General features: G+C 44.7%; 1 protein-coding gene across 2 annotated transcripts in view; it reads right to left on the bottom strand.

The window, feature by feature from the left end:
- Positions 1 to 2175: 2175 nt before the first annotated feature.
- Positions 2176 to 27935, bottom strand: part of ORC3 (origin recognition complex subunit 3) — a 172328-nt gene continuing 146568 nt past the window's right edge. For both annotated transcript variants that reach the window (XM_033939886.1, XM_033939887.1), the window contains exons 16-20: positions 22582 to 22679; positions 20972 to 21113; positions 13376 to 13492; positions 12467 to 12546; positions 2176 to 2920 (exon numbers count right to left, since the gene is read on the bottom strand). In XM_033939886.1, coding sequence (XP_033795777.1) covers positions 2815 to 2920; positions 12467 to 12546; positions 13376 to 13492; positions 20972 to 21113; positions 22582 to 22679 — 543 coding nt within the window. In that variant the 3' untranslated portion in view covers positions 2176 to 2814. The remainder of the gene's footprint in view (positions 2921 to 12466; positions 12547 to 13375; positions 13493 to 20971; positions 21114 to 22581; positions 22680 to 27935) is intronic.

Raw genomic sequence — 27935 nt, 5'->3', positions numbered from 1 at the left:
GAACACCGTCGCGGCCTGTTCCCCGATGGCGATGGCTTGGGGGGGGGGGGGCAGAGATAGAAAGGGGGCATGGAGAAAGATAGACATATAGAAAGAAAGGGGAGGGGGCAGGGAGAGGAAGAAAAAGTTGGGGGAGGGAATGAGGTCTGGAGGAGAGGAAGCATATTCCTGGGATAACAGGGGGGTTGTTTTTTTTTGGTTCCTCCTGCTGCAGTGGTAGGTAGATGCCCAGGACCCCACTCATATATCTATCCCCTCCAAATTTTGACCATCCTTCCACATGTCCCAATCCTGTGTCTTGGTAGCTGCAGGTTTGAGCCTGGGGCTGGCTTTGTCCAGAGCAGCAGGCAGATTAGAGTGCACTTGATGGGTGGGGAGCCCTGCTGTTTCAGAGAAAGGCCAGACTGTTGGAAAACACATACACCATTGCTGGAGCATCAGACAGGGGATCAAATATGCTTCTTTGTGTGACCGGAAGTCTTGAGCTTGTGGAGATGATCAAGATATGGAGGAAACCCATTATATTTTCCTGCCCAGATCAGGCAGACTTGGGCCACCATTTAGTGATGGCAGTATGGAAAAGGAACAGGTGACCAGGAACAGCAGGGTCACTGGGGAATTGATGGGCTAGCTGTTTTGGCCCTGCCTGTGGGGCACAGCATTTTGACCATGGATGGGGGTGAGGAAGCATTGCTTTGAGGGCTATGGCTCCCACGTGTTCCTGTGTGTGGGAACTCTTATCATACCAAGCCGCTTCCAGGGATCCTGAACTGGGCCAAACAGTTAGAATATCAACATCAAATATGCATTTTAGAAAGCTATTAAAAACCCATCTGTTCTCAAAATTCTTGTAATCCCTTCAAAGCAGTATACTGATGTGAAACTATTGTTAACTCCGTTGATGCCAATATTCTATCTATTGTAGCTCCCTGACAATGGTCAGCCCATCTCTTTTATAAACCGCCTAGAACCGAAAGGCTTTTGCGGTATATAAATAAAAATTTATGTTATGTTTTTAAAAGGTTCCAGGGGTGATCAAAGAAACAACAGACCAGTAAACCCGAGTTCAGTGCTGAGCAATATAGTGGAAACTACTATATTATTCTCTATAAGGTCCTTACCTGCGCATGCGCTGTTGAAACGGCATGATCCCTACCGCCGTGATTTCTGCTTCCATGCTGTGTTCGATTTGAAGCGTGTGGGGCGGCTTGCGGCACATGCAGCGATTTGAGCGGCGGTGTCGGTTTGACTCCTGCGCTGCTGGGACGCCTCTTCTCACCTCCGGACCAGCAAACGAAGCAGCCGCGGGGCATTTGATGGGCCGGCCTAGCAAAAGTCCCGAGGCTGCCCGGGCTAGTGGATGCTGGACAGGGGGAGCAGGGAAGGGGTGCTGCTGGACAGAGGGGGAGGTAAAACGAAGGGAGAAGGGCAGCTGCTGGACAGGGGGAGCAGGGAAGGGGTGCTGCTGGACACGGGGGACATAAAAGGAAGGGAGAAGGCCTACTGTTCGACAGGGGAGGTAAAACGAAGAGAGAAGGGCTGCTGCTGGATAGTGGGAGCAGGGAAGAGGTGCTGCTGGACAGGGGAGAGGTAAAAGGAAGGGAGAAGGGCTACTGCTGGACAGGGAGAGCAGGCAAGGGGTGGTGGTGGACAGCTGAGGAAAGAAAGAAAGCTAGACAGAAAGCGGCCAAGGAAAGAGAGAAAGAAAGACAGACACACATCTATTCTAGCACCAGTTAATATAAAGGGCTTAAAGACTAGTAAAGAATAAAATTATTGAAAACGAAGCCAAACAAGGCTTAATGGGTCTGAGTCAGATAGGGGTCAGCTAAGAAGTCTTGCTTCACCACATTTTTGCATTTCTTTCATGGTATGAATAAATGTGGCTAAAGGCAAGCTGGCTGACTTAGTGTATCTAGATTGTCAGAAAATTTTCTACATATTTCCTCAGCACCTCTTCAGGACACAGTCTTGTTTATTTATACATATTTTTACTTTACTATGTATATTAATGTGATGCATTATTTTTCATCTGAATATGCATTTTTTAAAATATCAAGCCTTGATGTGTTAAGGCACAGCTTCCAAACTCTGTTTTCAGGTTATCCAGATTAACAGTTTATGCTTATACCTTGTGGATTCCCTGACACCCAAATATATAAAAGACAAAAAATAATCCTTTAACCTAAAGCTTTCAAAACCTCTCAAAGATTCCTTAGCTATCTTTATTAATTTTTCAGTCTAAAAACAGTGCATAAAGAAATATATACAAGTAATTTGAAAAACAGCACTTACATCAGACCTAAACTGAAAAATAAACCATTTAATTAAAATTGATAAAATTGGCCAATGGAGCCCATGTCAGTTTAAACATCTAATTACCCATTCATTCAGAATTCATTTTCTCGTATTATTTTTTGGAAACCAAGCAAGATCTATAACTACAGATAGTCCTAATTATACTTTAAAAGCCAGTCATAAACAAACCATAAACTAGAAGCCTTAATTTATTAGAAAATATTTAGGTTATTATAATACAGTATATACATGCCAGTATCCTACCTTACCACTTCTTATTTTGGTGGTATCTGATTTTTCATGGTTGCTCTGGAGTGTTACTGAACAAACAGCAAGTCTAAGGGAACTGGCTAGTTTAAGATTTAATGCACCAAAGAAACATGGGCAACAGAGTTTTGATGCAGTCTGGTCTTGGTGATCCTAATTAAAGGCACAACAAGGGTGATTAGTGAGCGGGACCATCAGTACATAGTCATAATTCAAATCAATTGTATCTTGATTTCTAAGCTAGCCCATTTAACAGCCTCCCCATGTCAGCCGAGCCACATGGTCTGTCTTCAGCTTGGTGGGTTTTATGAAACCGAGCAGCTCCAGCTCCGACACAGCTCTAATAAAACGAGCACTGGCAGCAATGGTAAAGGAAAAAGAGATGTAAATGACAAGCTACCCTCTCACCAATAATTCAGGCAGTTTTACAGTACTACAAGAAGTTAATTGTATCAAAAGAAAATGTGAAATCAAAAACAGAGGCGTGGCAATTTTCAATTTTTTCTCAAGCTTTATAGGAGCTCATAAGATAGCTGCTAAAAGCAACATGTACAGTGATAAGGAAAATTTTGTCCCTCCCCTTTTTGATTGCTTCTGTTATTGCACATATGTCACAGTGACGAACACAGTCTAATGAAGACCAGCCAGCACGGCTTCAGCAAAGGAAGATCTTGCTTGACGAACTTACAGCACTTCTTCGAGGGAGTAAACAGGCAAATAGACAAAGGTGACCCGGTCGACATTGTATATCTAATAATAATAATAATTTTTATTTTGTATACCGCCATACCCAGGGAGTTCTAGGTGGTTCACAGCAGATAGATTCAGTACAAACAGTACAGTTGACAACAAAACGAGCAAAGCAGTTATAAACAGTAGTAACATGCTGGTTATATATACGTCTACAATTTAAGTAAAGGGAGCAAAAAAAAAAAAAAAAAAATACATGGGCACCAATATCTGGATTTTCAGAAGGTGTTCGACAAGGTTCTGCATGAACGACTACTTCGAAAAATTGCGAGCCATGGAATCGAGGGTAAAATACTCACGTGGATTAAAAACTGGCTGGTGGATAGGAAACAGAGTGGAGGTACATGGACAATACTCAGATTGGAAAAGTGTCACCAGTGGAGTGCTGCAGGGTTCAGTGCTTGGGCCCATACTCTTCAACATATTTATAAACGATCTGGAAATTGGCACAACCACTGAGGTGATTAAATTTGCAGATGATACTAAGTTATTCAGAGTAGTAAAGACACAGGAGGATTAGGAAGATCTGCAACATGACATAAACACGCTCGAGAAATGGGCCGCAATATGGCAAATGAGGTTCAAACCATCTCTACCAGGCATAGAAAAACACACACCCCATTCACTTACCCCCCAATCAAAGAAGTAAAACGGAAAAAACTATACAACGGACTACTGGCCACTCAGGCAGTGAAGATAGACAACCAAGTCTCCAACCTATTGACAACAACCCCAGACTACAAGATGTTCAGAAAGGAAATAAAACTATACTCTTCAAGAAATCCCTTAATAAAGCTTAATACCATGATAAAGCTTAACCCCCCTCTTACCATCCCCTCCCTAATCCCAGATCCTACTTTTCCCTCTCTTGGAAACCTTCTCTGATCTAACGTTGTAACCCTTCTTCCATAACTCTTTTTGTAATCCGCTTTGAACCGAAAGGTAATGGCGGAATAGAAATCTGTAATGTAATGTAGTAAGTATAAGGTGATGCATGTCGGTAACAAAAATCTTATACATGAATACAGGATGTCCAGGGCGGTACTTGGAGAGACCCCCCAGGAAAGAGACTTGGGAATACTGGTCGACAAGTCGATGAAGCCGTCAACGCAATGTGTGGCGGCGGTGAAAAGGGCGAACAGAATGCTAGGAATGATTAAGAAAGAGATCACGAACAGATCGGAGAAGGTTATCATGCCACTATTGGGCCATAGTACGCCCTCACTTGGAATACTGCGTCCAGCACTGGTCGCCGTACATGAAGAAGGACACGGTACTACTCGAAAGGGTCCAGAGAAGAGCAACTAAAATGGTTAAGGGGCTGGAGGAGTTGCCATACAGCGAGAGATTATAGAAACTGGGCTTCTTCTCCCTTGAAAAGAGGAGACAGAGGGGATATGATCGAAACATTCAAGATACTGAAGGGAATAGACTTAGTAGATAAAAACAGGTTGTTCACCCTCTCCAAGGTAGGGAGAACGAGAGGGAACATAATAATATAAGAATTGCCGCTGCTGGGTCAGACCTGTGGTCCATTGTACCCAGCAGTCCACTCACGCGGCGACCCTTAAGTCAAACACCAGTGCTCTAAATGAGTCCAGCCTCACGTGCGTACGTTCCAGTTTAGCAGGGACTTGTCCAACTTTGTCTTGAATTCCTGGAGGGTGTTTTCCCCTATAACAGAATTTGGAAGAGCGTTCCAGTTTTCTACCACTCTCTGGGTGAAGAAGAACTTCCTTACGTTTGTACGGAATCTAAACCCTTTCAACTTTAGAGAGTGCCCTCTCGTTCTCCCTACCTTGAAGAGGGTGAACAATCTTTCTTTATCTACTAAGTCTATTCCCTTTAGTATTTTGAATGTTTCGATCATGTCCCCTCTCAATCTTCTCTTTTCAAGGGAGAAGAGGCTCAATTTCTCCAATCTCTCACTGTACAGCAACTCCTCCAGCCCCTTAACCATTTTAATCGCTCTTCTCTGGACCCTAGTACTGTGTCCTTCTTCATGTATGGCAACCAGTGCTGGAAACAGTACTTCATGTGAGGACGCACCATGGCTCGGTACAGCGGCAAGATAACCTTCTCTGATCTGTTCGTGATCCCCTTCTTAATCATTCCTAGCATTCTGTTCGCCCTTTTTGCCGCTGCTGCATATTGCGCGGATGGCTTCATCGACTTGTCAATCAGAACTCTCATGCCCATTTCTCGAGCTTGATTATTGGGATAGATTCCGTACAAATGTAAGAAAATTCTGCACCCAGAGAGTGGTGGAAAACTGGAATGCTCTTCCGGAGGCTGTTATAGGGGAAAACACCTTCCAGGGATTCAAGACAAAGTTAGACAAGTTCCTGCTGAACCGGACTGTACGCAGGTAGGGCTGGTCTCAGTTAGAGCATTGGTCTTTGACCTAGGGGCCGCCGCGAGAGCAGACTGCTGGGCACAATGGACCACTGGTCTGACCCAGCAGCAGCAATTCTTATGTTATCTTTAAACAAAATGTTGACACAACACAATTTTTAGATTATTACATCACTTATTTAAAGAACAAAGTTATCAATCACCCATGTGAAAAAGTAACTTCCCTTAAACTTAATACCTGATTGTACCACCTTTTGCAGCAATAATTGCAACTAAACACTTCCTACCAGTCTTCCATCTTGCTGTCAAATCTTAGTTCAGTCTTCTTGCCGAACTGCTTTAATTCAGACACATAGGTTTCAGTGCATGTATTGTGTTGTGAGCCGCTTAGAACCTCCCCGGTATGGCGGCATACAAATAAATAATTATTATTGTTCATTCTCCGAGGACAAGCAGGAATAATATTCTCACGTGGGTGGCGACATCCATGGAATCTGGTATGAACACTGCCAAGTGTCACTTTAAATCTTTGGGCAGTGCCGGTGCTTTCCCACCTGACATCTGCTCATGGGATCATCAGTTTACTTAGTTTTCCAAGGAGTCAAGAAACTGTGTCTTTGGTTTCTCCTCAGCACATAAGCTTAGAAATTGTTTTTGTGCCTTCACGATTTTAATGTTTAGTCATTTTCTTCATCTCTTGACTTTGGTTCAATTCTGTCAATTTTTTTATTATTTAGACTTTGGGCAACTTCAAGGCCCTTATTCGACCCAGGAAGGACATTGAGCCTTTTCATTTTGCATTGGCCATTTTTCTCTCCATGTCAGAGGGGGCCGAGCAGCCTCTGACCCCCATAATTGGTGTGTTCAGTGGCTGGGTCCTCACCATCGGGACATTCATTGTGAACTCTGCGAATGCAAAAGAAGTCACTGAAAGCCTGACAGATCCAGTGTGATAAATCTTTTGGTTTGGCATTGACATCCAGCATGGCATGAATTTTGATGTTTCTGTGCATGTACTGTTCATTTCAGGTCCTGCTATTGCAGTGTCTCTCAAACCTTTTTAGCTTTGGCACACTAAACGGAGCAAATGTTTTTAAAATTGCAAAACCAACAATTGCAAAAATTAAATTTGAGAGTTATTTATTTAAAGTTATTTACGCTAAGTATGGATAATTGTAACAATGGTGAAACTAAAGTAGATAGAATAGAATCGCTAATCAATGTGATGGATGTGCTTGTTTTTGAGTGCAAATTAACTCAAAATTCGCCCCTTCCTCTCTGAGCACACTACCCGGACCCTGGTCCAAGCTCTTGTAACCTTACGCTTAGATTACTGCAATCTACTCCTAACTGGTATCCCTCAGTGTCACCTCTCCCTCTTGCAACCTGTGCAAAACTCTGCTGCCTGACTCATCTTCTACCAACCTCACTATGCTCATGTCACCCCTCTCCCTAAGTCATTTCACTGGCTACCTATATGCCATCGCATACAGTTCAAGATCTTATTGCTGACCTACAAGTGTGTTCATTCTGCTGCCCTTCAATATCTCTCCTCATACACCTCCCAGAGAACTCCGTTCCTCAGATAATTCACTCTTAACGTTACCCTTCTCCTCTACTGCCAATTCCAGACTTCGTTCCTTTCATCTAGCTGCCCCCTATGCCTGGAATAAATTACCAGAGTTTGTCCGCCAAGCCCCTTCCCTTGTTTAAAAGCAGACTGAAAACCCACCTTTTTGATATAGCTTTCAATCCTTAACCCTATTCCTCTGCCCGCCAACTGATTAACTGTATCCATGACATCCTGTTTGTCTGTCTTGCCTGTTTAAATTGTAAGCTCTTTCAAGCAGGGACTTTTCTTTTTTTCTCTTTGTGACTGTACAGCGCTGTGTACATCTGGTAGCGCTATAGAAATAATTATTATTATTATTATTAGGTTCTTATATCCCGCCATACCCAAAGAGTTCTAGGCGGTTTACATTCGTTACATTAGGATCCGGTCTGAACCCGGATTTACAAAAATTTTATCGGAATTGCAGGTAGCGCGGAAGGAGGCACAGGTTTATCATAGTTGGGTTAGAAGATAAAATGGAGGGAGTGGGAAACCAGAAGAGGGGGGGGGGGGAGAGGGAGGTGGGGGTGGGGGAGGTTGGAGTGTATGCGGGGAGTAAGGACTAAGGGTCTTGTTCGCGGAAGAGGTGTGTTTTGAGAAGTTTTCTGAAGTCTAGGTAGGTCGGGGCCTCTAGCATCATTTGGGCTAGCCAAGGGTTCAGCTTGGCCGCCTGGAAGGCGAAGGTTTTGTCGATGAATCTTTTGAGCTGGCATGATTTTATGGAGGGGAAGGTAAACAACTGGATTCTGCGGGATTTCTTGTTGGTGCAATACATATTGAAATATGGGGAGAGGTATTTTGGTGAGAGACCAAATACTGTCTTGTAACAGATGCAGGCGAACTTGAAGAGGACTCGGGATTCGAAGGGTAGCCAGTGCAGTTGGTGGTAGAAGGGGGTGATGTGTTCCCATTTGTTCAGGCCGAAAATGAGGCGGACAGCTGTGTTTTGAATCAGTTTTAGTCTTCTGGTGATTTTCTTTGTGGAGCTTAGGTAAATGATATTGCAATAATCCAGTATGCTGAGGATAGAGGATTGAACTAATAGTCGAAATGCAGTGTCATCGAAGTATTTCTTTATGGTACGGAGTTTCCAGAGTGCTGAAAGGCCTTTCTTGACAATGAGGTCGGTGTGATTTTCTAGGGATAGATGTTTGTCAAGCGTGACTCCTAGTATTTTTAATGTTTGTTCGAGTGGGAAAACCAATCCTTTCACCTGGATTGTGGTGTCTTTGATTTTGTCTTTGGGGGTGGCTAGAAAGAATTTTGTTTTATCTGGGTTGAGCTTTAGTTTGAAGGAGAGCATCCAGAGTTCTATCTGGCTGAGTATGCTAGTTATGTAGTTGAGAAGATCCTGGGATAGACTGGTTAGAGGGATGACAATTGTGATGTCATCTGCATAGATGAAGAATTTGAGCTTAAGTTTGTGAAGGAGGTTACTGAGGGAGGCGAGGTAGATATTGAACAGGGTGGGGGATAAGGGGGAGCCTTGTGGTACACCGCAGGAGTTCACCCAGCTGTAGGAGAAGTTGTCATTTTTGTGTACCTTGTAGGATCTGTTTCGTAGGAACCCTTGGAACCAGCTGAGTACCCGGTCTGAGATTCCAATGTGGGCCAGGCATTCCAGGAGAATAGTGTGGTCAACTAGGTCAAACGCACTGCTTAGATCAAATTGTAAGATCAGGGCGCTGGAGCCCCGACTGAAGAGTATGTGCAGGTGGTCTAGTAAGGAGGCGATGATGGTCTCTGTGCTGTGGTCCGTGCGGAAGCCCGATTGATTGTCGCTTAGGATATTGAATTTTTCCAGGTATGCGGAGAGTTCTGCTTTTACTGCCCCTTCCGCGATTTTGGTGAATAGTGGTATGTTAGCTATTGGTCTGTAATTGGAAGGTGCGTTGGAAGAGTCCTTTATGCTTTTTATGATTGGGGTTATTAAGATATGTCCTTGTTCTGGAGGGAAGTTTCCTGCGGATAGTAGGGAGTTGACCCATAGTAGCATGTTTGCTTTGAAGTAGATCGGAGCCGTTTTCATCACATTTGGGGGGCAAGTATCTAGTTTGCAGAAGGATTTGGTGTATTTGTTATATTTGTTGAAGGTTTTCCAGTCGATTGTGGTAAATTGGTTCCAGTTTAGGTCGGATCTAGACCCTTGGTCTGGTTTAGCTATGTCGATGTCAGGGAGGATGGGAAAGAGCTCCAGTGGATTGGTCTTGGTGGGTAGTGCTGATCTTAGTTTTAGGATCTTGGAGTTGAAGAAATCCGCTAGGGTGTTGGCGGTTAGTGTTGAGTCTTCCTGGTAGTAGTAGTAAAATCAAAACACAGCTCATTAGTTAACGAGCAAATACACATTTTATCATCCACCATCTGTAGTTGTTCTCTTTTTTTAAATTTAATTTGTCAGTGCTGAAAATCCAAGATTGCAAAGATAGGAAGATCAAAACAGTAACAAAGCCTTGCTTGCTTTGTTGATCAAGTTAGGATAACTACTGCATAAAAAATAAAAATACTTGCTGTAAGTTTTCAAAAACCAAGCATGTCAAAGATTGATGCTTGTCTGGGTGGTTGTATCTTACGCACACAGATGCTCATAGCATTGACACTGTTGTGTATGCGACATACATGACATCTATCCTAGTGTATACTTACAAAGGGAATTTTAAAAAATAAAGTAAAATTCTGGAATATCTCATGGCATAACCGGAATCTCCTCAGGTCACACCACTGTGCTGTGGCTATTGGATCTAAGTCAGGACTTTAATTTTGTTTCTCCTTAGCCATTCAGATGTAGATTTGCTTTTGTGTTCTGGATTGTTGCCTTCCTGAATAACCCAATTACACTTTAGCTTCATCTCACAGAAAGATGGTTGGACTTTGTCCTTAAGAAGTTTCTGGTACAGTGCAGAATTTGTGGTTCTTCTAATTTTCCAAGTCTTGAGGCCATGTTTATTGGTATGATGTTCTTACTGTGAAATGTTGTACAGTATTTACTTTACACCATAAGAACATAAGAATTGCCATTGCTGGGTCAGACCAGTGGTCCATCATGCCCAGCTCCCACAGCGGCCCTTAGGTCAAACACCAGTGCCCTGAGTCTAGCCTTACCTGTATACATTCTGGTTCAGCAGGAACTTGTCTAACTTTGTCTTGAATCCCTGGAGGGTGTTTTCCCCTATAACAGACTCCAGAAGAGCGTTCCAGTTTTCTACTACTCTCTGGATGAAGAAGAACTGCCTTACGTTTGTATGGAATCTATCCCCTTTTAACTTTAGAGAGTGCCCTCGTTCTCTCTACCTGTGTTACCTAAGAGTTCTACTTTTGACTTGTTTGTCCATAGAATATTATCCCAAAAGGCTTTGGGGATCTTCTAGGTATGTTTTTATAAATGTGAGACGAGCACTGATTTTACTTCTGGATATTAGTGGTTTCTGCTTTGCTATTCTCTCAGGATCCCAGTTATTTCTAGTCTGTTTTATTGTGGAGTCAAGACTACAGATCTTAGTAATAATAATAATAACTTTGTTTTTCTATACCGCCATAATCTTGCGACTTCTAGGCAGTTCACAATGAAGAAAAGCTGTACAGACAGCGAATTACAGAGTAATTCCATGATGAGTTGTTCCTGTACCCTTGGAGTAATTTTGGCAGGCTGGTCACTCCTGTGAAGATTCACCATTGTTTCAAGTTTTCTCCATTTGGAAATAATGGCTCTCGGTGGTTTGGTGGAATCCCGAAGCTTTAGAAGTGGTCTTGTAATCCTTTTCAGACTGATATTTCAACTAGCATTCTTGTAGAACTATGGTGACTTCAGCTTCGTAGAGGTTCAATATATAGTGAGGTTTAGATTCAGCAGGACTGGATACAATCTAGTCTGGCTGTGTTCAATCAGCTGAATCTAGTCATCATTTAAATGTGGTTGACTGAGTAACTAAGAGGGCACTTCTTTTTCACATGGGTGATAGGGCTATTGGATAACTTTGTTCCATAAGTAAATGACACCATAATTTAGAAACATGTTACGTGTTTATTAAAGTTGTTTAAAGGTCAGAAACTATTCAGAGTAACATGTGTTTAATAATGGGCAATCAGAAGGGGCAGGAAGATTTTCACAGTACTGTAGAATGTTGGCCCCTGTCAATGACTACTCCTTTGACAAAGATTTTTTTCTTTCATCCCTAAAGATAGGGATGTAGGGAATAAGTCCTTTGTTACACAGATTTATACATACAGCCAGAGGTGCTTTCTTCAATCATGATGTTTCTTGAACTCTGGCAACTTTTTATAGTATTTCAATACCCAACCCATATACACTGCCATCACAGTTTGTAGAGTGAGGAAGCATTATTAATAGAAAAATAGAAACATAGAAAATGATGGCAGAAAAGGGCCATAGACAATCAAGTCTGCCCACTCCAATTACCCACCCCCCTGACTTTACTCCCCTAAAGATCTCACGTGAGTATCCCATTTTCTTTTAAAATCTGACACGCTGTTGGCCTCAATCACCTGCAGAGGAAGTTCGTTCCAATGATTGACCACCCTTTCGGTGAAGAAGTACTTCCTGGAATCACCATGAAACTTCCCTCCCATGATTTTCAGCGGATGCCCTCTGGTGGTTGAGGGTCCTCTAAGACAGAAGATATCATCTTCCACCTCAATACGGCCCGTGATATACTTAAACGTCTCAATCATGTCTCCCCTCTCTCTTCGTTCCTCAAGTGAGTACAGTTGCAATTTATTTAGCCTTTCTTTATACGTGAGATCCCTGAGCCCCAAGACCATCCTGGTGGCCATTTGCTGAACCGACTCAATTCGCTTTAGCGAATGGCCCCAGGATGGTCTTGGGGCTCAGGGATCTCACGTATAAAGAAAGGCTAAATAGAAACATAGAAAGATGACGGCAGATAAGGGCTACAGCCCATCAAGTCTGCCCATACCATTGACCCACCCTTTTAAGTCTACTGGCCCCCTTAACTCTACTGACCTGCTCTATTAAGTCTATATCCTAGCGACCCTATTCATTGGTATGACCCTCGCAGTGATCCCACATAAATTGCAACTGTACTCACTTGCAACTGTACTCACTTGATATACCACAGTGCTTAATTTTTCTAATTTTATAACAAAAGTATTTTACAAATTCTTTAAGTGAACATATTAAAGTATTTTTAAAATATTCAGAAAGGATACTGGATAACTTCATCTACTTGCCTAGAAGCCATTGAATCTGAGTCTGTTCTTTCAGTAGCAGTTACAACAGTTGTAAAAGCCTGAAGAGAGAAAGTACTTTAGGTTGTAAACATGAGCTACATTAGTAAAAACCAACAAAATTAGAGTGTTTTTTAAAAAACTAAACCATAGTGTGCAAATACTGTATTCCTTCCCTCTAAAAAGGTCATTTTAACATAATATTGTTGGAGGGGGGAAGAGAGAAAGCTATAGTGCAAGTGCTGACAACGGACTCTGCTTATGTTATATACCTGACAATGTGGTATTAATTATGCTGTTTTTCATTTTGTTATAGGTGTAATTATTGTGGTTAATTTTAAGATTGCTAATAAAAAATTAGGCTTGTATTTCTGAAGTTAACTATGAAAAGTGTAAGCTCTTTCTAGCTATTCTGCATGGTGTTTGTAATGCGTCAAGCTTTTGAGTGTTAGGCAGCTTTTTTTCAGTCCTCCTGATGTTTAGTCCCTGAAACCAAGCCTGGTCGAAGACTGGAGGAGAGTTTTACAACAAGCTTTTCTCTCCTGAAGTTTATCATCAGTTCCTGAAGAATGGGATTATCGGACTCATTAAGCTAAGTATTGCTGTTTTTGACTTTTTCATCTGGTTTACTTTATTCTTCTCAGGAAGGTTAAGCGTGGTGGCTGTAGTTCTTTTTGAACTTTTGGCTGTCTCAAGCTTGCAACCTCACACTGAGGACATACTTCACTATTATTATTGTAGTATTTTGGTGTTGGTGTTACAGTGGAATTCCTTCCTCACACTTCGTTGGCAAGTGCTGCTCAGTTAATGTCTCTTCTTGACTGGACAGATTTTCTAGTAACATACTCAATGGGGAAGAATTAAACAAATTACAGTTCCTTGCTTACATACCTCTAACCAGTCATAGAGGTTAATCAATCTTCCACATTCCAGATGGAGTCTATATGCAATGCATATATCAGGAGCTAAGTTGGAAATTACTCCACCATCGCTTTTCAAAACTTCATTCTGTTAAGGAAAATAAATGTGGTGAAACAACAATGGCATGTATCAGAGTACATGTATAATTCATACTACACATACAAACAACACAGAAAAAAATTAAGATATGAAAGATAACAATAATCTTTATTAGGTATTTCTCTGTGTGCAAGTCTGTTAACCCTCCATTGCCCCAGGTACAAACACTTTGCCAGTGAAATGCTGTACCTAAGGATTATTGCTGTCATAGAAGTGTTACTGAGCTGTTGAGGCCTTACTTTCCTGTCAGGCACTGACAGGAAAGTAAGGTAAAATTATGGTCTTACCTGTTAATTTTCTTTCCTTTAGAAGCAGCAGATGAATCCAGACTAGTGGGTATAGCTCACATCGACCAGCAGGTGGAGATAGAGAACTGATTAACAGTTGGCCTTAAAGCCTGGTGTTCCTCTTGTTACTTCAGTTATGCCTTTTGCCCAAGCAGCCCGAAAGGAGCATGAGCATCCACAAAACTTCATTCCAGTAGAAAATGTGCCCCTAAATAATACAATTACCAACCATATCCCAACTGAAACCATAAACAAACACCCTACACACATACAGTGCACTTGGGGAGGGGCTCTGGATTCATCTGCTGCTTCTAAAGGAAAGAAAATTAACAGGTAAGACCATAATTTTACCTTCCATAGCAAAGCAGCAGATGAATCCAGACTAGTGGGATGTAGCAAAGCAAACTCAAACTGGGTGGGACGCCAATGCCGCCTCCGCCAGTACCGCAGTGCCAAAACTTGCCTCCGCACTGGCTGCTACGTCTAAGCGATAATGCTTCGAAAAGGTATTACCCGACGACCAAGTGGCCGCTCGGCAAATTTCCTCCAAAGACATCCCCCCGGACTCCGCCCAAGACGTAGCCAATGCCCGAGTGGAATGAGCATGAAGGTGCTCCGGTACTTTCTTACCTGTCAACACATAAGCCGAAGCAATCGTCTCCTTGACCCAACGCGCAATGGACGCTTTAGACGCCGCCATTCCCTTGTTCTTACCCGCAAACAATACAAAGAGATGGTCCGACCTACGAAAATCATTCGTCACCCCCAAATAATGGAGAAGCATACGCCGCACATCCAGTCGACGCAAAGACAAAAATCGTTTACCCCAATCCTCCTTCCGGAAGGACGGGAGGAATACACTCTGGTTCACATGAAATGAAGAAATCACCTTAGGCAGGAAGGACGGCACCGGCCGCACTGACACCCCCGTCTCAGAAAAACGTAAAAAGGGTTCTCTGCAAGAAAGCGCCTGAAGCTCCGATACTCGCCTCGCCGAAGCCATTGCCACCAAGAACACTGTTTTCAGCGTGACATCCTTCAAAGTGGCCGCTGACAGGGGTTCAAAAGGTGCCCCCTGCAACCTCCCCAGGACGAGTTTAAGATTCCAGGAAGGACAAATTCGCCTTACCGGCGGGCGGATATGGTGAACCCCTTTGAGGAAACGGACCACGTCCGGCTGCGACGCCAGCGACGCGCCAGCCACCCGGCCCCTGTAACAGGCAAGGGCCGCCACCTGAACCCTTAAAGAGTTATAGGCTAATCCTTTCTCTACGCCTTCCTGCAGAAAGGCAAGAATAGCCGCCAGAGATGCATGGAAGGGCGCGATTCCCTGTCGACCGCACCAAGCATCAAAAATCTTCCAGACTCTCGCATAGGAGGTCGAAGTCGAAATCTTCTTAGCTTTAAGAAGCGTGGCAATCACCTGCTCCGAATAGCCCTTCTTCTTTAGCCTTGACCGCTCAAGAGCCAGGCCGTAAGACCAAAGCGGGCCGGATCTTCCATCCAGATTGGGCCCTGAGTTAGTAAGTCCGGAGTTACCTGGAACGTCACCCGATCGCCTACTGAAAGCTGAACGAGATCTGCGTACCACGGTCGACGCGGCCAATCCGGAGCCACCAGGATCACCCTGCCGTGAAAGAGAGCGATGCGTTGTAATACCCGCCCTATCATGGGCCAAGGCGGGAACACATACAGAAGGGAATTTGGAGGCCATGGGAGGGCCAACACGTCCACCCCCTCCGAGCCCTTCTCCGTGCGCCTGCTGAAGAAGCGAGGCAACTTCGCATTGCGGGATGAAGCCATGAGATCCAACTCTGGCAACCCCCACCGACGGACTAGCAGGTCGAACGCTCGAGCCGACAATTCCCACTCGCCCGGATCTAGAAGATTTCTGCTGAGGAAGTCCGCTTGCACGTTTTCGTGACCTGCAATGTATGCCGCCGACAGAAGCGGAACATGCCCTTCTGCCCACTGAAACAATTTCTTTGCCTCTTCGGCCAACTGCGGACTCCGAGTGCCCCCCTGACGATTGACATATGCGACCGCCGTGACACTGTCCGAAAAGATTCTGGTCGGCCTGTCCTGAATCAGGGACTGAAAAGCCCTCAGCGCCAATCTGATCGCTTTTAACTCCAACAAATTGATGGGCCACTGTGCTTCCTCTAAGGAACACACTCCCTGCACCGACGCTTGCAGGCACTGGGCCCCCCAGCCCCTCAGATTGGCATCCGTCGTCACCACCACCCACTCCGGTGTGGCTAACGGCATGCCCCGCCACAGGTGCAACTCGTGTAGCCACCATTGCATGCTGCGAGCCGCCCGAGGACTCCATCGGAGACGCACATTGTAGTCCAGAGAAGCTGGGGACCAGCGAGAGAGAAGCGACTGTTGTAAGGGTCTCATGTGGCCCCGAGCCCAGGGGACCACCTCCAGAGTCGCTACCATGGAGCCCAAAACCTGCACATAATCCCAAACCCGAGGTCTGGGCGACCCGAGAAGTAGGCGAATCTGAGCCTGCAATTTCTCTCCCCGGTCTCGGGGTAGAAATACTCTCCCCAGAGCAGTGTCGAATCTGACCCCCAGATGTACCAAAGACTGCGACGGGGACAGAAAACTCTTGGGAAAATTGACGATCCACCCTAACGACTGAAGGAGAGATATTACCCTCTGAGTAACCGACAAACTCTCCTGTCTGGACGAGGCGCGGATCAGCCAGTCGTCTAAGTAGGGGTGTACCCGAATCCCTTCCTTGCGAAGAGAGGCTGCTACCACGACCATGACCTTGGAAAAGGTGCGGGGAGCCGTCGCCAGGCCAAAGGGCATTGCCCGAAACTGATAGTGCTGGCCAAGAATCGCAAACCTTAGATACCGCTGATGCGGAGGCCAGATCGGGATATGTAGGTACACCTCCTTGAGATCTAGGGACGTGAGGAACTCTCCCGGTCGAACTGCCGCAATGACCGAGCGTACCGTCTCCATCCGGAAATGGCGAACACTGAGAAATCTGTTGACCACTTTGAGGTCCAGCACCGGTCTGAACGACCCCCCCTTCTTTGGAACAATGAAGTAAAGGGAATATATCCCGCGGCCTACCTCTTCCGGGGGTACCGGTACCACCGCCCCCAGATCGAGCAGCCCCTGAAGAGTCATGCGGACCGCCTCTCCCTTGGCCGCCCCATGGCACGGGGACACCAAGAAAGAATCTTCGACGGGAGAGGCGAACTCCAACTTGTACCCTTCTCGAACAATGTCCAACACCCACTGATCCGACGTGATTGTGGCCCACTCCGCCCGGAACGCCGAAAGCCGGCCCCCTAAGGGAAGGGCGGAGGGAGCCAAGCCACCGTCATTGCGGAGTGCGACTTGGTGGGGTACGTGTTGGCTGACCTGAAGAGGGTTTCGTCGTACGAAAGGAACTCCTCTGCTGAAACCTAGGCCTCGACGCAGAGAAAGAACCACATGCTGATCTGAAGACTGGTTTACCAGGCCTGGACCGCCTCACATCTCTGAAGCGCGGTCTAGACGAGGAGGACCTCACCGGGGGCCTAGCCCTATCCTCCGGTAGATGCTGTGTTTTGGTATCCCCAAAATCTTTCACCAATTTCTCTAAGTCCTCTCCAAATAATAAACCTCCTTTAAAAGGGAGTCTCACCAGCCTAAGCTTGGATGCAGCATCTGCTGCCCAATGTCGGAGCCATAAGGATCTGCGCGATACCACTGACAGAGACATCTGTTTCGCCAATGCTCGAATAATGTCATATAAGGAGTCTGCCAAATAGGCCAAGCCTGACTCCAAATCAGCCAGTTCCGAAGGGACAGAACCCCCGGACTCCATTAAATTATCGGTCATCCATTGTGACCACTGCAAACATGCCCTCGCCGCATACGAGCTGCAAATAGCGGCCTGTAAGGTAACCGCCGCCACTTCAAAGGACATTTTTAGTGAAGATTCAATCTTCCTATCCTGCGCATCCTTTAGTGTCACCCCCCCTTCCACCGGCAAGGTAGTCTTTTTCGTTACCGCTGCCACCAAAGCGTCCACCCTAGGTAACCTAAACTTTTCAAGTTCGGTCGGGTCAACCGGATACAGGAGCCGCATGGCCTTTGCCACTCGTAAACTGGCCTCCGGCGTATCCCATTGCGCCGAGATCAGCTCCTGCATGGCTTCATGCACCGGAAAGGACCTAGGTGGCTTACGCGTACCTGCCATCAGGGGGTTACCCGACACCTTAGCATCCTCCTGAGAGATATTTAAACCCTGCAAAGCCTTGGAAATCAAGGATGCCAGCTCCTCTCTATGAAACAGCCGGAGCGCGGAAGGATCATCAACTTCCCTGCCCGGGGGATCCTCTACCTCCCAATCTAAGACCTCCCCTTCCTCTAATGATTCAGGAAGGGAGAAAGGTGAAAAGGGAAGATGACCTTCAGCGTCCACGGTCGCGAGTCTGCGTTTCTTCGCCCCCTGCGACCGCCCAGGCGACAGTACAGGACCCGCAGACGGGCCGGCCTTAGCCCCGGTTAAACCCGTGGAGGTGGAAGGCCCCGGGAGGGACGGACAGGTCGCCTGCACCGACTGGGCCGACTGCGAGCCCTGTAGCAGAAATGCTTGGTGCAATAACATAACCAATTCCGGGGAGAAGGAACTCACCCCCAGTAAAGTTGAACCAGCCTGATCAATGCTAGGGCGCGCAGCCGCGCTGTCCCCTAGCGACCCCGGCTCCCCGACCTCCGCTGACCTCCCCTCAGCCGCGGAAGAGCCTTGCAGTCCCCCCGAGTCACCCTCGAGGCCCGGGGACGTAGACCGTGCCTCACTGACACGGGAGATGGCTAATTCACCCTCTTGCAGGAAGGCATTTTCTGCCGGTGTGTCCCCACACCCTGCAGAGCAGAAGCCTGACAGTGCTCTGCGCTTCCCACAGCGCGAGCACCGCTGAGCCGCCACTGCTGCCATCGCTAAAACCGGCGCTTCAAAAAAACTTTTTTTTTTCTTTTTTTTCACACGCGCGCGCCCCACGCCGCCGACCGCTGACTCCGCCCCCCCCCCCCCCGCGACCGCCGGAACGAACACGAACGACCGACTGACTAAAGAGGAGGCAGACAGCAAACACAGTAACTCACCAACCGGTCCCCGTTCTAACTGCAGTCGGGTTACAGCTGGTAATCGCACTGCAAGCCACACAGCATGGCTCAGCACAAGCAGGAAGACGCTGTTTTTTTTTTTTTTTTTTTTTGTACTGGAATGAAGAACTCCAAGACGAACTTCCTGCAGTGGCCCAAGAACCCACTCAAACCAATGGAGGGGAGGGTGGAGAAGGGACCTGGGAGGGCCCAGGTGTAGCTCCCAAAGCCGGCACCGCTCAGCCAGGCACCCCTGTCCTACTGAAGAGACCGAGTCTCAACAGAGGAAGCCACAGGAACACCACCAAACCGGCCCCAGCCAGAATCCAGGAGCTAGTAGAGTAAGCTCCATTCCTGCTGGGAGATAGAGCAAAACTGAAGTAACAAGAGGAACACCAGGCTTTAAGGCCAACTGTTAATCAGTTCTCTATCTCCACCTGCTGGTCGATGTGAGCTATACCCACTAGTCTGGATTCATCTGCTGCTTTGCTATGGAAGGTTGACAGCTCGGACCCAGCTGCAAGCTTAGCTGAATCAGGGTTTCCCCTGCCAGCTCCTGCTTTGAAGCCAGCAATGGAATCCCTGATTGGCTGGGGTTTAAAATACAAAACAAAACAAATCCAACCTCTCCCTGACCCCCTGTGCTTTATTCAGCAGGAGGGATGCTCACTTCCTTCTGCCGCTGAGATCCCTCCCCCTCATGTACTTTAAATTGGCAGGAGGGATGCCCATATTCTCCTGCCACCAGGGTCCCCCCCCCAACCCTGGCCACGGTACCTTTAAATTCAAGACCAGCAGGAGGTAAGCTTACTCCTTTCTGCTGGCAGGTCTTCCACTTCCCGGTGCATCCTGGGAGAGGCCTAAGGCCCTGATTGTCTCACATGCCCATTAAAAAAAACAAACCTGCTTTCCTTGCCCCATTGAGCTGTAGGACTCCCCGAAGTCGCTAGTGGCTGCAGGGCTTCTGCTGCTCAGCTGCTTGGGGGATTCGCCTGTCGACTCAGCTGACAGCAGCTAAACCAGAAGGGGAAGCTCTGAACAGCTGAGCGGCAAGGGAAGTCCCGAAGCTGTCGGCAGCTTCGGGGAGTTCTGCAGCTCAGCAGGGCAGGGAGAGCAGCTAGCCTGACAGGAGAGAGGAACTATGCCTAGCAATTGCTCTTCTGAACAAGCACCAGGCACAGTTCCTACCCTACGATTCTTTGCATGAATAGCATACATATAATTTGCATGCTATTGTGCTGAGAACTGCGAGTAAAAGAAAAAAAAAAATTTCTCCCAACACGGTATTTTTTTACTGTGGTGTCTGGAGCTTTGTTTATCTGGGCCTATGTGGCCGTCAGGACCTATTGTTTTATTTTGACTGTATGTGCTCTTTGGCGTCCTTCCCCAAATCTGATGTCCTAAATAAACTGTCTAAAAATGGTTGAGCGAGTCCTGATTAAACCTGCTTTTGTTTAGAGTCACTGTTCCGACTCAGGAAATGCCCCTTAGATTAAGGTAGCAAAGAAAATCTCTGTGCCTATGTTTACTTGACAAAGTTCAGAAAGCACATTTTATTTTTGGTAAAACTAATGACACAGAAATCTTGTTATTCAAAGGGAAAGGGACTTATATACCACCTTTTTGTAGTCTTACAACCACACTCAAAGCAGTTTACATACAGGTACTTCAAGCATTTTCCCGGTCTGTCCCGGTGGGCTCACAAATCTATCTAATGTACCTGGGGTAATGGGAGGATTAAGCATGGGGTTTGAATCCACATCTAACTCTAATCACTTTGCCATTCTCCCTTCTGTCAGGTAAGGTTGGGAGAAGGGAGCATTTATTTGGCACTCATACCGCTAGCTCAGAATGATCCATAAGGATGAGCAAAAACCGTCTGTACACGAATGGTTTATTTCCCTATTAGGTGCTAGTCCTGATATGTCATATTATTAGACAAAAAAAAAAAGACCTTGAATAAATAGCCTCCTCAAGGTCAGTTTTATATACAAATTCAAACAAGTGCTGAACAAAAGGTAAACTCATCAAAATGATAGACATATCTGCAGTATTAAGTTACCTTCAGGTAGCAGTAGGGGTTGTTTAAAGCCATATGAAGGGCAGTACGTGGTGCAGCATTCAGGTGTCTACGGAGGGTACTGGCAGAACTGAAATATAGTATCTCATGTAGGGTCTTTGTCTCTGGAGGTACAAGGTAGTCCCTAAAATAGCAGGAGCCAGATAAATGCTATTAACTGAAGACCATTTTGATGGAGACCCTCCTAACGTGGAGGAGAAGCCTAATGGTTAGCATAGTGGGCTGAAAACCAGAGAAGCCAGCTTCAAATCCCACTCACTGAAGCTACTTGTGATCGTTACTTAACCCACCATGGCCTCAGATACAAACAGACTGAGCTCTCTGGAGACAGGGAAATACTTGGTGTGCTTATATTACATTACATTACATTAGTGATTTCTATTCCGCCTTTACTTTGCGGTTATATGTAATAAACCTTGAGCTACTGCTAAAAAGATATGAGCTAAATCCAAATCTCTTATGTGTACATAACAATTGCATTTTAGTATTAGAGATACACAGAACAAACTCTATATTACTACTACTACAAATTATTTCTGTAGCACTACCAGCTGTACGCAGCGCTGCAGAGTCACAAAGAAGAAGAAACAGTCCCTGCTCGAAAGAGCTTACTCTCTAAACAGCCAAGACAGACAAACAGGATGTCATGGATACAGTTAAGGGGAAGGGTTAATCAGCTGGCTGGGTTGGAGGGAAGAGGGGAGTACAGGACAATCAAGCCATTGTGACATCACTGATGAGGTTGGCTCTTATTGGTGGAATGAGGCATTATGACATCACAATCTCAGCTCTTTTTCCCAAAGACTGAAACTCTTCACACTACTACTACTACTATTAATTATTTCTATAGTGCTACCAGGCGCACCCAGTGCTGTACAGAGTCACAAAGAAGAAGCTCGAAAGAGCTTACAATCTAAACAGCCAAGACTGACAAACAGGATGTCATGGATACAGATAAGGGGAACAGTTAATCAGCTGGCTGGGTTGGAGGGCAGAGGAGTAGGATTAAGGATTCAAGGCTATAGGTGGGGTTTTCAGTCTGCTTTTAAAAACGGGAAGGGAAGGGGATTGACGGACAAACTTGAGTAATTTATTCCAGGCATAGGGGGCAGCTAGATGAAAGGAACAAAGTCTGGAATTGGCAGTGGAGAAGGGTAATGTTAAGAGTGACTTATCTGAGGAACGGAGTTCTCTGGGAGGTGTATAAGGAGAGAGAAGCAAGGAGAGATATTGAAGGGCAGCAGAATGAACACACTTGTAGGTCAGCAATAAGATCTTGAACTGTATGCGATGGCAGATAGGAAGCCAGTGAAGTGATTTGAGAGGAGTGACATGAGTGTAGCGAGGCTGGTAGAAGATGAGTCATGCAGAAGAGTTTGGCACAGATTGCAAGGTGGAGAGGCGACACTGCAAGAGACTAGTTAGAAGTAGATTGCAGTAATCTAAGAGTGATGTTACAAGAGTGTGGACAAGGGTCCGGGTAGTGTGTTCAGAGAAAAGGGGCAAATTTCCATCTCGTCATTCAGCTCGATTTTCCATTGAATGCAGAGCTTGATACAATATTCTTGGAAAAAAAACAAAAAACTGCATACCTTACGAGGCTATCTAAAAATGTCACCACCTCAAGACGCAATGCTTCGAAGTTGTTTAACTTCTTAGATCTTCTCGACTCCTTCAGCTCCAATAGAGTCTAAATAATCAGAAAGATACTGCTCAAATATAAGTAACAGACATCAAAGTTAAAGAATTAGTTCATTTTAGTCCATTATTGTTGGTTAACAGAAAAGTGATTGATAGGATTGTATATATCTTTGTTTGCTCCTTTAAAAAGGGAACAACTGAAGGCAGTGAACTACATATATTAATAAGTCACTATAGATATGCTGACCTTACACATATGTGATAGAATAAATAAACTTAGATGTAAAAACCTCTAAAGACTGCATCTGCAGGACAGAGCAAACATAAAACAAGGGGATACGAAACAGTGACAAGGCATACAATAACCCATGGTGCATACTAGAGAATGACACGGGGAAAAAATTTGTCCCCGTTACTGCCCCGTCCCCGCAACCACAGTCCCTGTCACCGCCCCATCCCTGCGACCAGTCCCTGCCTCATCCCTGCGACTACTATCCCTACAGCATCCATACAAGCCTCAGTAATGCAATATTTAGCTTATTCCTTCCTTATAAATCAAAGTTCTGGCTGCTGAACTACAGAAAGAGATGTTCATCTGGCAGGGCTTTGTTTATAAATTTTTATCAACACAACTAATATACTACTTTATCCTAAAGCAAAAAAAAAAAGGAAATAAATAAATAGAATTTTTTTTTCTACCTTTGTCTGGTTTCTGCTTTCCTCATCTTCTCATTCAATTCCTTCCATCCACTGTCTATCTTCTCTCAGCGTCCTCCATTTGCTCTATTACTGTACCTCTCCCTTCACCCCCCCCCCAGTTGGTCTGGCACCCATCTTCTTCCCTCCGCTGCCCCCATAGTCTGGCATCTCTGTCTTCTTCCCTTCCAGCGTCTTCTCCCCTTTCTCTGTTCCCCATTTCCCTTCAGCATTTTCTACCCACTCTGTCTTCCCCAATTCCCTTCAGCTTCTTCTCCCCACTCTGTCTTCCCCAATCCCCATTTTCTTTCAGCGTCTTCAACCCCACTCTGCCTTCTTCATTTTTTCCCTTCAGCATCTTCTCCCTACTCTGTCCTCCCCTTCAGCATCTTTCTCCCACCACCACCACCCTTCCCTCTCGCCACCTCACCACCCCTTGTGCGGCCCAAGAATCTCCCTCTCCCTTACCTTTGCGGCGCATTAGTAAAGTATCTCAGTGAAGCCGGCCGAGCCTGCCTGCAGTCACGTGATGGGTGGAAGCTTCTCCTGTGATGCAACCGGAAATTGCGTCAGAGGAGAACCTTCCGCCCACACACACGCGACTGCATGCAGGCTCGGCTGGCTTCAGCGAGTTATTTTACTAACGCGCCATGAAGGTAAGGGAGAGAGAGATAGATTCGGTAGGTAGGAAGGAGGGAGGGGGCCGCGTGCGTTCCTTCCCTTAACTACGGGGACAAGGCCATTCACCGCTCCACGGGGCAGTGGATGGCCTTGTCCCCGTGCCCGAAGTGAGCACTTTTTTCCCCGCCAATGTTTCGGTGTTTTTTTTTATGCTGAGATATTTAGCATTGGGCTGTACTTGGACACTAGTTATAACTATCCAGGTATAATGCAGCTACCAGCACTTATCCAGGTTCTAGCAATAATCAGACTGATACCTGTATAAAGTTAAGATAGCCTTTTTGCTCTTCAACTTTATCTCAACAGCTACAGAAACATGATGACAGATAAAGGCCAAATGGCCCATCCAGCCTGTTTATCCACATCATCCACTATCTCCTCCTCTCTCTAAGAACATAAGAATTGCCGCTGTTGGGTCAGACCAGTGGTCCATCGTGCCCAGCAGTCTGCTACCACGGCAGCCCTTAGGTCAAAAACCAGTGCCCTAACTGAGACTAGCCTTACCTGCGTACGTTCTGGTTCAGCAGGAACTTGCCCAACTTTGTCTTGAATCCCTGGAGGGTGTTTTCCCCTATAACAGACTCCGGAAGAGTGTTCCAGTTTTCTACCACTCTCTGGGTGAAGAAGAACTTCCTTATGTTTATATGGAATCTATCCCCTTTTAACTTTAGAGAGTGCCTTCTTGTTCTCTCTACCTTGGAGAGGGTGAACAACCTATCTTTATCTACTAAGTCTATTCCCTTCATTATCTTGAATGTTTTGATCATGTCCCATGCTTTCTTGAATTTAGACACAGTCTTTGTCTCCACCACATCTACCGGGAAACTATTCCACGCATCTACTACCCTTTCTGTCAAAAAAACATATTTCCTTAGATTACTTCTGAGCCTATCACCTCTTAATTTCATCTTAGTCATGTAGTTTAGTGGACTGATTATTACCACTAAACAGATAAGTCCTGGCTCTGACTTAGCTCCACTCTTGCAGCGAGATAGTACTGTGGCAGTCCATGGTAATTTTTGGAAGTATTATCCAGATAATGCTGAAAATCCATGGCTATCCCCAGTGAGCCACTGCTCCTACCTGGTTAAGTGCCACTGAATATTAACACCTAAGATGTTATTCTAATCGTATGGGATACCTAAGATAATATCACTCACTTGCCCAGATTCCAATACAATACAATAAAAGCACAATACCACAACACATCAGATTCGTAATAAATGAAACACAATATTAATTAATTAAATAAATAAAAACCGCATCTCTTAAATAAACAATAATCAACACTAAAATTAAGCAGACTGACTATTGTAAGAAAACAGCTAAATTATTATACTGTGGGGAAGAAGTGTATTTTGAATCACTGGATACAGGACTCCCCACCCATCTGATACTGGTGCAATAAATTTAATTTTTTAATGGTCTGGGAATCTATGTCAACCTGGTTCTCCAGGCACCGGAGTACGATTTTTCTGTCTGTTTGGTCTTATTTAGATACTTTATCCCCTACTATCAAGAGTAAAATTGTAAATAGACTGCAGAAGCCAATAGTGTCTTTCTACCTGTTACTTGATGTTAGATGGGGAGGGTTAGTGGGAAGGGTGGGGGGAGGGGTTTACAGGGGGGTAGTTTTCTTTGGCCGAGTCTGGGTGATAAGAATCCACACCTGGACTCTGCTTGTTTAACCTTTGTTGTATCTGTTAGGTTTTGCTGTATTTTCTTATTGAGAAAATGTTGTTTCTGTTTGTATTGCTCTATGTTTTTTTTCCTGAATAAACTATTTACAAATAACCCCCCCCAGCTAAATTAACTTAGTGCTCCTTTTACAAAGATGCAGTAGCAATTCCCTCACGGCAAATGCACCGAAACCCATAAGAACAGAATGGGCTTCAGTGCATTTGTGAGGACTTCACTACTGCAGCTTTGTAAAAGGGGCCCTTAAGGTGGCTCTTCCTTGTTAGTCATCAACAATGTTTCTTCAACCATGGGAATTAACAACATTGTTAAGATGGGGGATTACATCAAGGAATTGTTGTCTAGGTATAAGGTAATCTCTGTAGGGGAGGAGTCGGAAGGAGGTGTTTTGTTTTGTGGTATTGCGGTATACAAAAATAAAGTTATTATTATTATTATTAAATTAGAGTGATGGGGCTAAACAGTCTGCTTCTTGAAGTGCCAAAAGAGCTTACAGGAGCTTTCAAACTTAAGTTCACATGTTTTATTCTATTGGGATTTTTTTTTCCATTGCTTGGCTGAAAATATTTGCTGTGTGACTAATGTTTAGAAAATCTGTATCTACTGAGAAAAGTCAAAGCCGAAAGTCATAACATGGAATTAGAATGGAACATAAACAAGATGAAGATCATGAACACGGAAAATAATGAAGATTTTGAGTTTGAAGGTGATAGAATAGAAGTTGTAAAGGATTTCAATCTCCTGGGCTCTTTCGTAAACAAAGCAACTAGCAGGGAAGAAATACTCTGTAGAACAGCACTTGGTCACTCATCAATGAAAGCTCTCGACAAAATATTCAAAGGCAAAGAAATAACACTCCAAACGAAGATCAGACTTTTCCACGCACTCATTTTCTCAGTGGTTAATTACAAAAGCCGGACACTACAGAAATAAGACAGAAAGAAGATTCATTCATTTGAGCTTTGGGGGCTGGAGAAGGATTTAATGCGTGCTGTGGACCGCCAGAGAGCTAAAAAAATCAGTTCTGGAAGAGATCAAACCGACTATGTCACATGAAGCCCAAATGATGAAGCTACAACTATCTTATTTTGATCACACCGTCAGAAGAGAAAGATCATTGGAGATGGACATAATGTTTGCTAAGATCAAAGGAACCAGACGAAGAGGATGACCTGCAATCAGATGGTTGGACACAGTGAAAACAACCATGGGATGACACTGGAGGACCTTACCAGAATAGCATAAAACATATTTCTTTTTAGATCTGCAATCCATCATCTTTATGAGTACTCTGCAAAAAGTACGTTTGTCAGCCGACGCTTGTATGTTATTCTATACTGCTAATATTTTTTAAAATTAATTCCATTAATAATAATAATAATAATAATAATTTTATTCTTATATACCGCCATACCCGGAGAGTTCTAGGCGGTTTACATCAGTTACAGTAGTATCTGAGTTGACACGCAGATTTACAAACAGTTTGAACAATTTTAAACAATTTATCAGCAATACACAATTTATCAGATAAAAACAAATGTTAAAGCAGGGTTTACAGCATTTTATCATGTAAAGACAATTTATCCGATATAAATATAAAATATAAATATAAAAGTTCAAACAAGGAGGACATTTCAGCTAAGATCACTGATTGCATGAATAGAATTAGAGATTGGGCTTCTACTAATAAGTTGAAACTGAATGCAAGTAAGGATGAAGGTTCTTTGGTTTCACAGTTCAGTGTCTTCTCTTCCCTCATTTCTTACTCTACAATCAGGTACTACCCTGTAAGCAGATAAAACGTCTAAAGTTTTGGGTATTCTTTCAGACTCTTTTCTTACATTTGACGATCAAATTTCTAATTTATGGAGGAAGATTTTATATATTATGAGGAAACTTAGGCTTGTGAAGTGCTTTTTTGAACATCTATTTTCACTGTTGGTTCAGATGTTAGTGTTACCTCAACTTGATTACTATAAAGAACAGCTACTTACTGTAACAGGTGTTATCCAGGGTCTCACATATGGATGACATCATCCACGGAGCCTGGTATGGACAGTATGAAAAGTGTACTATCACTTTAAGTTTTAAGAAACTTTGTGATTGCCCGCATTGTGCCTAAGCAAGTGCCTTCCTGCCTGATGCCCGCTCGCGGTACCTCAGTTCCATAAGCAAGCTAAAAAGTCAACCAGGGGAAGTGGGTGGGATGGTAAAATTATGTTCTTACCTG

Source organism: Geotrypetes seraphini, chromosome 3, assembly GCF_902459505.1.
Source record: "Geotrypetes seraphini chromosome 3, aGeoSer1.1, whole genome shotgun sequence".
Classification (NCBI taxonomy): Eukaryota; Metazoa; Chordata; class Amphibia; order Gymnophiona; family Dermophiidae; genus Geotrypetes; species Geotrypetes seraphini.
Note: the sequence above shows the minus strand (reverse complement) of the source record. Positions and strands in the feature narration are given on the sequence as shown.